The sequence below is a fragment of the Pyxicephalus adspersus genome, chromosome 2 (assembly GCF_032062135.1).
Source record: "Pyxicephalus adspersus chromosome 2, UCB_Pads_2.0, whole genome shotgun sequence".
In the NCBI taxonomy this organism is placed as follows: domain Eukaryota; kingdom Metazoa; phylum Chordata; class Amphibia; order Anura; family Pyxicephalidae; genus Pyxicephalus; species Pyxicephalus adspersus.
Genome location: NC_092859.1, coordinates 9,603,326 through 9,616,563, shown reverse-complemented (window position 1 = coordinate 9,616,563; position 13,238 = coordinate 9,603,326). Strand labels below are relative to the sequence as shown.

The 13,238-nt window shown below is 37.6% G+C and overlaps 2 protein-coding genes and 1 long non-coding RNA gene across 3 annotated transcripts; all 3 read left to right on the top strand.

The window, feature by feature from the left end:
• Positions 1-136: 136 nt before the first annotated feature.
• On the top strand, positions 137-4,786 carry LOC140322315 (complement C3 alpha chain-like). Its single transcript, XM_072398894.1, has 7 exons — positions 137-332; positions 1,345-1,404; positions 2,019-2,109; positions 2,730-2,781; positions 3,206-3,323; positions 4,541-4,646; positions 4,773-4,786. Exons 1-7 carry the CDS (start codon positions 183-185, stop codon positions 4,784-4,786), a joined length of 591 nt encoding a protein of 196 aa, XP_072254995.1. The 5' UTR covers positions 137-182.
• Positions 4,787-5,238: 452 nt separating this feature from the next.
• Positions 5,239-9,002, top strand: LOC140322825 (uncharacterized). Its single transcript, XR_011919255.1, has 3 exons — positions 5,239-5,359; positions 7,957-8,040; positions 8,905-9,002. It is a non-coding gene; the product is annotated as an uncharacterized lncRNA (long non-coding RNA).
• A 92-nt stretch (positions 9,003-9,094) lies between these two features.
• LOC140322824 (complement C3-like) lies at positions 9,095-12,347 on the top strand. The gene is made up of 4 exons (XM_072399438.1): positions 9,095-9,257; positions 9,750-9,833; positions 10,770-10,905; positions 12,124-12,347. Exons 1-4 carry the CDS (start codon positions 9,110-9,112, stop codon positions 12,263-12,265), a joined length of 510 nt encoding a protein of 169 aa, XP_072255539.1. The 5' UTR covers positions 9,095-9,109; the 3' UTR covers positions 12,266-12,347.
• The last annotated feature ends 891 nt before the right edge of the window (positions 12,348-13,238 follow it).

Sequence of the window (13,238 nt, the reverse complement as noted above, 5' to 3'; positions counted from 1 at the left end):
GGTTTATGTACTCTAATGATACAATCTTCTGAACGATCTCAGGCTTTTGTTGTTTATTGACTACATGAATACAGGCAACAAAATTAACTGATACTAGAAGCCCATTGTCCCATGCACTGATAATTACTTTTTGCAGTGACTCCATGTAATGTTTCTTTTTTATGATACCATAGAGTACAATCATGGTTTTCCAAGCTCTTGCTCAATACGTCCTGGAAGTTCCATTACGCAAGGATTTGGAAATGGATGTTTCCTTTCAACTTCCTGGTAGAACGAGGACCAAGACTCTTCGCCTGGACAACCGTAATTCTTTGAGTGCCCGCTCAGATCAGGTAAGAACTAAATAAATGGATAGTGTGGTCAATCACATATAACAGAAATGACATTGATACTAACTTAAGGAACACCATTACATAATAAATGACAGTAACAAAATACAACGCAACACGCATTAAGTGAGGCATAATGTAAACTTCCTAACACTTTACCTATAGAAAGTGGCAAAAATTATGGATTCTGTAGAACAATTTGCTTTTATTCACCAACAAATGCCAACAACAGTCATACTGCAAATCTATAAATCAAGGTCATAAGTGTGACTTATGACTAAATAACCCAAACAAGACCAAGCGCAAGGTATCAGGGACCATCAAGTTGTTGTTGAAACAAAAATGTTCCATTCTTTTATATCAGACTGTGCTCTACGGATTGGATATGAAAACATGTTGAGTGAACGTCATGGCATGTAAAATTGTCCCCCCCTTCCTTTTTTGTATATTTAGAAAGCATTCTACAGTAGCTGGCAGCTGTATGTATTGGTGCCCATTGTACTTGTATAATAGTAACGTATATAAACACATGGTGGCTATGCATTGCCTTTCAATCTAATTGGTACCCCAAATCCTCTACCAGTGGTTGTCCACTAAAATTACTGGTTCCTGACAGTGCATGTGCAAGGAGCCGGTTGTCAATCAAAAGGGAGGAACCTCCCTCATAGTGACATCATAACGCCATAACCCTGCCCGCTCTGCCATCGTAGATCCAGAGTAGGCAGGTTGTGTCGTGAAACACAGCCTACCCACTTCCCTGAGCAAGCAATTTGCACGGGGGATATGGTCCCTAACCCATCCCTGACCCCGCTCAGGGGTGCACCGACCAGAGCTGCGAACCCCAAAAATCGGCGGCCGCTGCTCTATACCATATATACACATGTTCCTGCATTACAGCAATGTTGTCCACAAAGTAGAACAGGTGCATAAAACTACTCTTCAGATTAATAATAACAAATTTTGCTGTTACATTTCTCTGCCTTCTAATAACGGAAGAAAATCTTTCTTGTTGCAGACATCGATGAGGGGAGATTTTGTAGTCACTGCAAAAGGAAAAGGACAAGGATCATTTTCAGTAAGTGCTCAGTGTCTTATAATAATAGTAAAGTCTAATATGCCAAAAATGTTACCTAATTCATGACTTGATTGTACCTAATGTGTAATGTTCTTCTTTTCATATTATTTTTCACATTTAAATGCAGACCAGACAGTTCAACATGATGATGATGGGGAATTTTGGGGGGGAGGGTTGGGTCCTTTGTTTTAAAAAAACTCCACCCCTTATCTTCCTCCTGAGTTTTGGTAGACTGAAGATGACATCCCCATTTTTAACACTTACCTCATGGACTGGACATGGACTTTCCTGAATTTTTACGCCGGGACTTACTTGGACTACCATTCAGGTTAGATTCTGGTATTGTACTACTTGTTCATTCCTAAAAATAACTATACTTACCTACAAAACTACACTTATCTGTTTGCCTCTCAAGGTCCAGTTTAGGTTTTCTGATGCATTTTGGAGAGCAAAGGGATAATTGTACTTTTTACGTAAGTGTAAATATCTTTAAGGATGAACAAGTATTACAAGTACCAGAATATAACCTGTACGGTAGTCAAAGTCCAAACTCATAAAAAAAGGATGACAGAGTTTACAACGAAATTTGCAACATATGTCCTTCTTCTTAACAGGCATTTTCTGTGTATTATGCTATTGAGACGGAGAAAGAGAGGCAATGTAAAAATTTTGATCTGACTTTGACAGTTCAAGAAGAACCCTTTGGTATGTATTCATCTTAAGGATAGACTAAAATGTTTTTTCAGTGATCAGTCATTACTCTAAGTTCATTAGGGTTTCCACCTGGCCAGTATTTTACAGGATTGATGGGTAAAAATTAGACTTGTTGCCAATAATATTAATAGAACAAAACTGAAATATTACTCGAAATGTATGTCAATCTGTAGTTATGAATAGAATGGGGATTTTGGTACTGCTGCTCCCTAACAATCGCCAGCCCATGGAAATGTTGTCTCAGGAAGAGGAAATCTTGATCATGTATTCTTTGCCTCAGTATAGTGAACTATTTTTAATATCAAGAATCACATTTCACATCATGGCATATTAAGAAAAAAAATTAAATCACTATGTTGGCATGGGGTTCTTCTGGGAGCTCCAATTTCCTCCATATCCCCAATTTCCACCAAATCCCCAAAACGCATAATAATCATCTTCCGACCAAATCGATCTTAGTATATGTAGGTTGCTGTTCTCACAGATCATCTTACTTTTCTTAGTACAGTATGTCAGAGAGCTTTAGTGATAAAAGGAGCTAAAGCTGTAAAATACTAGTTTTTGTAAGATCATAGATTTATATATTAACAAAGTGTTTTCTTTTTGAGTAGCTAAGGGACCAGAGGGCACCCTTTCTACATATGGACTGACCATTTGCACCAGGTAAGTCACATAATGAAGGGGGACAGAAAGGTGCATTCAGAATGGGATAGTGAATAGAGAATAAAACTTAGAAAAAAGCCTAATAAATCTAATGTAATCATTTGAAATCCATAATAAATCAAAAAGAGTCCTCATAGACATCTTTCATGTCCATGTGTGGAAAGCAGGACATAATAAAATGAAGGCAACAATTATATAGGGTATATCCACTGTACTATTTAAGGTGACTTGTCAGTGGAAGTGTCTAAAATGGCAAACATGGGAAAGAACTAGCCTCCAATTATGCGTCTAAGGAATGTGGGATAAAACTACAAATTATTTATATGCATTCCCTGTAGGTATTGAGCTGCTGACCTTAGCATTATCCTTGCCACTACTGTATACACCAATTGTCATAGCAATACTATTTTGGTATTACTATTAGTTACCTTAAATCTTTCAATTTCATGCAGCTTAAAAAAGGAGTGGACAAATTCATCTCTAACTTTGAGATCAACAAGGGAGCTTTTGACAAGAGTACACTTATACTCTACATTGACAGGGTAAGAAATGCTTGTTATGAAAACATGCTCAAATGTTTTACCTGATTTTGCCTGTAGTAACATTTATATATTTTGTTCTGATGGAATTTGTGTTATTCGTAGGATTTTTTCCCCTATCATACCATGAAAAAGACCACCTGGGGATCACCTCTTTGGAATCCCCTTTACCTAAGCCTTGTTGTTTAGCTTGATTTTATAACAGAATAGACATACCTATATCAAACAAGAGAAATACAATTCTGTACATCATTATTTTTGAAAAATATTTGATAAATCACATATGGCTATTGGGTGGCTTTCAGATACAGGGACCCAGGTGAGAAATCATCTGACATGCATGTGTTAGTTGCATGCTTGTCTCCTAGAGTCTCATTTGTGTTCTAGATATGGTTCTAGATTTATCTTTTCATCAACACTGGAGTAATGATTGACTCTTCTGTAGGCTGCACTTATCTATGGGGCAACACAGACCAGAAGATTTTTGATCCTAATCAAAGCAATGGGTCTGATTTATTAAAGCTCTCCAAGACAGCAGAAGATAGATCACGGCAGAATCTGGGGGATCCAGCAAACCTGAATTGGATTTCCTAATAAAGCATTTGCTATTAATTGGCAAAATTGTTGAACCAGATCTTTTCCAAATTTGTTGGATTACCATGATAGCCTTTCTTACCCAGTCTTAGAGAAATTTATTACATCAGGAGTGAAGATGCCCAACCCACAACATCAGAGGAAGAACATTCCATTTATCACATCACTCCAGTGAGTGATATGTAAAAGTCCCCCCCCCCCCCCCCAGATATCCACCAGCATTTAATCCATGCACTTTGCAAGAGAAATAAATATGTTTCATTTATTTATACCAGAACAGAAGAGCCTTTTACTTTCCTCCTGACCATGAGGCTTCTCTGTGATTTTTTGCATATTATACATGCACTGGGCAGGAGAGAGAGCCTGATGTCATATACTCCAAGACTGAAGAACATAGACTATCATGGGGTGATCCAGAAAACCTAGAATGGATTCTGGTCCAGGATTGAAAATATTCACTATTCCAGTTTTGCTGGATCACTGAAGTCTTACTCTTCAAACATTTGGTCTAATATACAGCGTCCCACATAACAATAGAAACCCGAAGGGTTTCCTAATGAATTTAAAACTAACACTAACGTTTAGCTTGTCATACACTTTAAGATTTTCTTTTATCCATTGTTTAGATATCCCACACAGAGGATGCGTGTCTGACGTTCAATCTTCATCAATACTTTAAAGTGGGTCTAATCCAACCTGCATCAGTCACTGTATATGATTATTACTCACCAGGTAAGAGCTCAAATGATCACTTTTGTTCACCTATTTAATCACCAAAAAATTACATTATAGTAGGGAAACCCACTGAAATCTCATGGTTTTATAAAAAAGAGCTATACTTTACAATTTTCATTATAGTGGACAGTTTTTGATGGCAGGTATAGTAGGGCTGTCCAGCACTAAGACAGCTGTGTCTAGTGGTCAAATCAGTTGAAAAAAAACTTTGAACTGGTCATCCTGCAAAAATAATAACTTGTAGTTCTTGGTTTTCTTATTTCCTCTTTTAAGTCCCTTGTGCCAGAAAGCAAAGCTGGGTCCTAGAATTTTGTTTTTCTATTACAGTTATTGCCATACAGCTAGGTCAGGGTGCCTCCATGGGCTTTAATTGGATGGTAGAACAACACACCAATGATGTGAAACCAGTACTTTTTCTTCCTAATAATTAGCTCATTGGGAAGTGTTCAATATGAGGCCTATATGAATACAGACTGGGGTACTGGTAGGTTGATATTTGTGAGAAAAAAATACTATTTAAAAGGAAATTTACAAATTGTTTTACCATCTCAGCTAAATGTATGGACCATTGTATACCTATTTATATATTTTACAACCATATATATATAAAAATATTTGTTTTGCAGAAAACTGCTTCCTTCAGCAACAGTTAGAGGAAGTGGATGCACAAATACGACTTGAGAAGGCGTGTGACGTTGGTGTGGACTATGGTAATTTTGATTTAATTAGCAGCCTAAAACCCAATAGGTAGATGTATACTGAGGGCAAAAAAATTAAAATGTTACTGTAAATCTTTATAGTACAGTATGTCTTTTTGTGCAATAGAGGGAGCTACACCTTGAGCCAGATTTATTAAAGTTCTTCAACACTGGAGAATATAGACTATCATGGGTGAACCTGGGTGATCCAGTAAACACATACATCATGTATTCCAGGAGGCTATGAGCTGCTCCTTTTGCACATGCCTGAGATCAATCATTAGTGTTGGTCGAATAGCTCACTATTCGATTTGGCAGCTATTCGCTGGAATGTAGCAAAATTATTCGGGTGGTCGAATTTCAAAGTCGAACACCATTAAAGTCAATGGGAGGAAAAATTCAGGTTTTTTTCAGCACTGTGTAGAGTTTCTACAGCCTCCAAACAGATGTAAAAAGATACATTGTAAAAAGATACATAAAAATATACATTGTAAAAAGATACATTATAAAAGGATACATAAAAAGATACTTTATAAAGAGATACCTAACACTATTACATACCCCTGTACTTCACATGAGTATTAAAGAGCACCTCTCACATCAATAATAGGCTAAAGCTAGGTACACACTTCCAATAATTATTGTTAGAAAACAAACGATTACGACCGATCAACGATTATGCACAATTATACTTGAACAATCATATTGTGCACAATTCTGTACATGCTGTAACAATATGATCGTTCATATATAATCCACCAACAGTGTCCACACACTAGATACAATCGTTTAAACGATGCAGGGAGGGACATGTAAAGGAGAAAGTGTACCGCAGACACATGCACAATCACTGAATGACCTACACATGATAGATAGTGAAAGATCGTCGGCCAATCAGATCCACCGTGGCGGTCGTTCATTTCCAACGACGATCCTCGTTCGTCGGCATCCTTGGTCACTTTTTTTTGGCCAATCGGTTGTTCATTGTTCATTTCTAACGATAATTATTGGACGTGTGTATGCAGCTTTAGTCAACACGGACTGCATTCCCATGGGCTAATCTACACCAGGACGTTTCCTTCAGACACGTTTTTGAGCGTTATCTTAAACGTTGCTTGCAACATTTAAAAAATTAAAACGCTGGATAAACGCGGGAAAACGCTTCCATTGAACTCAATGAAGGCTTTTTCAAGTGTTTTTAAGCTTTTATGAAAGCTTTCATTGAAAACAATGGGGCTTTTTTAAACATTTTTAGCAGGACTTTGGAATCTGGAAGCCCCCTTTAATAAGGAGACTCCCAGATCTCCACCGCCCCACCCTAGGGAATGAGTACAGGGGTACGTAAATACCCTTACTCATTCCCTGAAAGGGTTATAACATAAGTAAAAAAGAGGACAAGGCTTTCATTTAAAATTATTTTAATAATGTGTGTGTTTGTATAATTTAACTTTTTTTTTTTTTTACAGGTTATCCCAATGACAGGAGGATTTCCAGGGTTGCAATGAACAGAGCCCTGGAAATCCTCCTGACAGTGAGGGATTGCAGGGCACTAGGGGTTAAATGAGGACAAGCCTCTCCATTCACCCCTAGTGCTCTGGCTGAGGTTTTATATTTCTCAGCCATTCAACACTAGAAATGAATGGGGAGACTTGTGCCCATTCATTCCTAGTGCTCTGTGATTGGCTGAGAAATCCTGATGACAGCTCAAGCATCCCCAGGATTTCTCTTTCCTCAACCAATCAGGGAGCAGATCAATCAGCAAAACTTTACTATGCTGACAGCTCTGTTCCCCCGGTCATTGCTGCAGCCCAAGAGGAGCTGTGACATGTTCTGTATGCGTAATACATGCCACAGCTCCTCGGGAGTAATCAGGGGAGCGGAGCTGTCAGCATAGTAAAGCTCTGCTGATTACTCTGCTCCCTAATTGGCTGAGGAAAGGGAAACCCTGATGATGCTTGAGCTATCATCAGGGTTTCCTATTTCTCAGCCAATCACAGAGCAGTAGAGGTAATGAATGGAGATTGTATCTCCATTCAACCTCTATTGCCCTCGTATTGCCTGCGGTTACAGCTAATTGAAGGCACCTGCTTTCAATTAGCTGTGATCGGAAAGTTCCCACAGTCCAGGAATGCCACAATGACATCATGATTCATAATGTCATTGTCGGATAATCTGTAAAAAATAAAAAAGAACAAGTTTAAAATAAAAAACACATACGAAGTAAATAATTTAAAAAAAAACAAACTTTTTTTTTCCTCCCGAATTTTTGCTGTCGAATCCCGTGTTTTTCGTGTTGGGTCTACCCGAATTTGAACAGCCATATTCGGGTCAAATATAGGGACAAACCGAATTCAAACATCAACACTATCAATCATGTGTCTTAAGTAGTTTTCTTAAAATGTAAAAAAATTACACAAGGAATCTTTGCATGATCAAGTTTCAAAAGTTTACAATTTTTCAGTAGGACTTGGTGAACTTCATGAGTTGGTGAAGGAGCCTAATTGTCTTGGGAACTCCAACAAAAGAATTATACAGTTATATAACTTCAATTTACCCAGTAAAACAAAATAATGCAGTCGTCAATTGTCTTATTTTTTTTTCTTCTACAGTGTACAGGGCAACACTTAGTGAAATCCAAGAAGGCAGCAATTATGTTACCTATGTGATGATAATGAAGCTCATCATTAAACCTGGTAAGTAATGAAATAGCAACTTGTGACGAAAAGTTTGATTCAATTTTGGCTTTTTCAAACTAGACATTGTATGGCCTTGCAATTAGTACACACTCACTTAGAATTTCTCTTTTAAACATAAATGGAGGTAGAATTTAGGCATCTTCTTCAGGAAGGTTCTACACACATGTCCTACTCCATCCGGTGGGATTGCACTGTAGACATTTTGTGTCTTAAAGTAGAACTTTGAAAAAATTTGTTGGAATTGGACAGTAAAAAATTTTAGGTAGAATTCAGGACTGCATTTACAGGAACTGTATCTGCTGGAATTAACCAGTGGAGTTTTTTAAGTTCTCAGGTAGAATTCTGTGGTTTACAACATGCCCAAATTTTAAAAACGGTTGCCAGAGTCACTGTGAGAGCAAAATTTGAATTTTGTCAGAAAGTACAATTTTACTTAATCAAATTTCTCTGCTCCTCCCTAAAGAACTCTAAGAGCAAACCCAACATACCTACATTGTCTGTGGAGGAACAGCTGTAGCCTTAGGCTGTCGTTTTAATAAAACACTTGGTGTCGCCCTGTTACCTCTGACATCCTGCAGCCTGTTTGCAGTCTAATGTGTACCTCCAGTAATGGCTGTGGTATGGAATGGGTTTTCTTATGGTGACAACAACAGTTCATGTCTATGCAGTGAGGATTAGCACAGTCACCCGAAGTCTCTATCAGAGGCCCATTTGACAGGGTTACAATGCAAGAACACAGCAGGGAGATGGGGGTGAAGCATTGTCACCTCATAAAAGAAGTGGATAAACATGGCATGTTAGAATCACCAAGTATTATGAAAGTTGGCTTTTTTTTAAGTGCATCTATTTTTCTATTACCAGGAACAGATATTGTTCAAAAAGACGATAAACGAGGTTTTATCAGCCATTCCAAGTGCCGCAAAGCTTTAAATATGGAAGTGGGCCAGGACTACGTTGTAAAACTTTGAACTGGTCATCTTGCAAAAATAATAATTTGTAGTTCTTGGTTTTCTTATTACCTCTTTTAGGAAATTTACAAATAGTTTTAAACATCTCAGCTAACTGTATGGACCATTGTATACCTATTTATATATTTTACAACCATATACATAAATATATTTGTTTTGCAGAAAACTGCTTCCTTCAGCAACAGTTAGAGGAAGTAGATGCACAAATACGACTTGAGAAGGCGTGTGAAGTTGGTGTGGACTATGGTAATTATGATTTAATTAGCAGCCTAAAACCTAATAGGTAGATGTATACTGAGGGCAAAAAAAATAAAATGTTACTGTAAATCTTTATAGTACAGTATGTCTTTTTGTGCAGTGGAGGGAGTTACACCTTGAGCCTGATTTATTAAAGTTCTTCAACGCTGGGGAATATAGACTATCATGGGTGAGCCTTGGTGATCCAGTAAACACATACATCATGTATTCCAGGAGGCTATGGGCTGCTTCTTCTGCACATGCCTGAGATCGATCATGTGTCTTAAGTAGTTTTCTTAGAATGTAAAAAAATTACACAAGGAATCTTTGCATGATAAAGTTTCAAAAGTTTACAATTTTTCAGTAGGACTTTATGAGTTGGTGAAGGAGCCTAATTTTGTTGGGAACTCCAACAAAAGAATTATACAGTTCAAAAACTTCAATTTACCTAGTAAAACAATTAATGCAGTTGTCAATTATCTTATTTTTTTACTTCTACAGTGTACAGGGCAACGCTTAGTGAAATCCAAGAAGGCAGCAATTATGTTACCTATGTGATGACAATGAAGCTCATCATTAAACCTGGTAAGTAATGAAATAGCAACTTGTGACGAAAAGTTCAATTTAATTTTGGCTTTTTCAAATTAGACATTGTATGGTCTTGCAATTAGTACACACTGACTGTAGATTTTCTCTTTCAAACATGAATGGAGGTAGAATTTAGGCATCTTCTTCAGGAATGTTCTACAGACATGTCCTACTCCATCCGGTGGGATTGCACTGTAGACATTTTGTGTCTTAAAATAGAGCTTTGGAAAAATTTGTTAAAATTGCACAGTAAAAGTTTTTAGGTAGAATTCAGGACTGCATTCATAGGAACTGTATCTGCTGGAATTAACCAGTTGAATTTTTTAAGTTCTAAGGTAGGATTCTGTGGTTTATGACATGCCCAAATTTTAAAGGGGGAAAAATTTGAATGTTGTCAGAAAGTACAATTTTACTTAATAAAATTTCTGTGCTCCTCCCTAAAGAACTTTAAGAGCAAACCCAACATACCTACATTGTCTGTGGAGGAACAGCTGTAGCCTTAGGCTGGTGTTTTAATAAAACACTTTGTGTTGCCCTTTTACCTCTGACGTCCTGCAGCCTGTTTGCAGGTACACAGTCTAATGTGCACCTCCAGTAATGGCTGCACCCCACGGTACGGAATGGATTTTCTTATGGTGACAACAACAATTCATGTCTGTGCAGTGAGCATTAGCACAGTCACCCGAACTCCCTATCAGAGGCCCATTTGACAGGGTTACAATGCAAGAACACAGCAGGGAGATGGGGGTAAATCATTGTCACCTCATACATGAAGTGGATAAACATGGCATGCAAACTCTTTGGTAACCACCAAAAAACAGCTGGGTGGGTGCCGAAAAGTGCTGGGTGGTGCGCCCAGCTAAAAGTGCCTGGGGAGAACCCTGATTATGAAAGTTGGCTTTTTTTTAAGTGCATCTTATTTTCTATTACCAGGAACAGATATTGTTCAAAAAGACGATAAACGAGGTTTTATCAGCCATTCCAAGTGCCTCAAAGCTTTAAATATGGAAGTGGGCCAGGACTACGTTGTGTGGGGAGTCGCCAAAGATCTATGGAACTTGGGCTCTGGGTAAGCAATAGAAAACTAATACAAATCACATGCATACATATCCTTTTCAAAGTTTATTTCCAGCTAAAAGTAGGTGAAGTTGGAGAGCAGGGGATAATTAGAAATTGCGCTAACTTTTTTTAATTTCAAATGTGTGGTCCAGAACGTGTTTTTTGGCATGTTTTGTGTGTACAGGGGATGCTTTTTTTATCATGACTTGGTACATGCTGAAAAAAATGAAACAAATGCTAAGCTGCATTGGTTTTTGTTTTCTCAGCCTTTTTCTTTATTTTTACCTGGTGATCCCATCAGTAACATGTCCCCTGTCCTATGGTACAATACTCACTCACCCTAGGACAGGAAATTCATTATTTTTACAGAACATCCCTTTCCTTATGTCAATAAAGAAAACAAGATGTAATGTGCCTATAGGAAGGTGGGAACAAAAAATACAGGAGACCAAGAGGAGAGGGGTTTATCGGCAGGGTCATCAAGTATTATCTAAAAAAGTTTGAAACAGATATACCTAAACCAGCGTTTTGCAACCTTTTAATGCCAGAGAAACTTTACATACTTTTCAAGCCTCAACAGACCTTCTAAAGAGGGGCAGACAGCGTGTAGCCCTCTCCCTTCTGACAATACCAATCAGGGACATTCAAAGTGGAGAAGTCCTCATTGGATGTCAGTGATCATTTGGAAAAATGTTCCCCTTACAGTGGTGGTCCGAATTCCAACCCCTAAAGAAAACCCTTTAATTTCTGAAACTGAAGGGGTTGCGTTCAAATAAGGGATATCCTAAAGAGAAGATGTATGGTATATTGGCAAATTCTGACAACATGCTGCTTAGCCAAGTAAGGTTGACTCAAGAGCTATGTGGTCACCAGAAAATGGGAAGTCAATCACTCAATATCACGAACCCTCAATATCTCAATATCACAGAACCCTATTTAGGAATGGTCAACTAAATACTTTCAATGGTATATTTATTTCCTTATAGATATGATTTGCATTAGGATCAATAATTATTCAGCTAGGTTGGAGGACTAGGTATACATTTTGGGCATAGACCAGTTGTAGCTCCATAAAAGGTGGCTATGGGTTCTGCTCATAACACTATTTACATTAATAACTAATTGATAATTAATTGATAATTATATTGGAAACTTGATTGTTATTAGCTGCAGTTCAATTACAACTTTTTTTAGGTAACTAAATTTCACATAATTTGTATCATTTTAGGTTCTCCTACATAGTCACTAGGGACACATGGATCGAGATGTGGCCAAACCACATTCAGTGTCGGGAACCTGAGTATTCAGAATTGTGTGATGAACTTGACAACTTTTCAGAGGCGCTTCAATTTAATGGCTGTCCTAATTAAACTGCACGTTACCAAAATTATTTTATATTCACTTCACAAATGATGCTTTTCTATAACAATAAATAACATTTTTTGTTCCACAGTTTGCTTTCAAGAGGGTTTTTGTTGGGGACTTGTTAGATCTATTCACAGTTTGATGCCACACCTCCTAGTCCAAAGAATACAATATTTGCATACAAACAACAAATCCACATGTATCCACAAGTGTGAATCCCCACATGAATAAATATAAATATAACATAAATAAGAGGTGAGGTTGAACAGTACACACCAAATGGGCTTCTCACCCAAATATCCAAATATTTAGTACAAAACAATCAAAAGGTTCAGGACTAACAATTTTATTCAAAATACAGGGATATACTGGTAATCAATGGTGATAACTTCCTTGTTCTTTTTCAGGCTTTAAAGCATCCATATTGGTTACAAATTAGCAAACTAGTTACATACTGAAAAACTTCAACACATCCATGTAGTAGCTGATTTTGTGCCTAATACGGCAGCCCCAATCTTCTTAACACTTTGTAAAAAGAAAAGAAAAGAAATCTACTATATACATGCTCCATAGTGGAGAATTTTTGGCTGCTATGAACGCTCCATGCGTTTCACAAAAGACTACTAATGCTTCCTCAGGAGTGCAATAAGGACATTAGTAATATGTGTCACGGAGGCGTAATAGAATGTATAGAATGTATTATACAAGTTGATTCAGGGATCCAGTATATGTATGGGTAAGTATAAATCTCCATTCAGTGTGATTGCCATTTGCATCAAACAAGAGTAGGGCTTCAGATCGGGAACCAAAATATTCACTTCGCAAAGGGCTAGTAGACATCCATGCTACAATAATAAACTCTAAGTAGTGTAAACCTATAACACAACAATAAGCACTGATCAGTGGAAACTGATGATACAACAATAAGCACTGAGTGTTTTACCTTAACCACCTGACCGATAAGCCCGACCTTGGTAC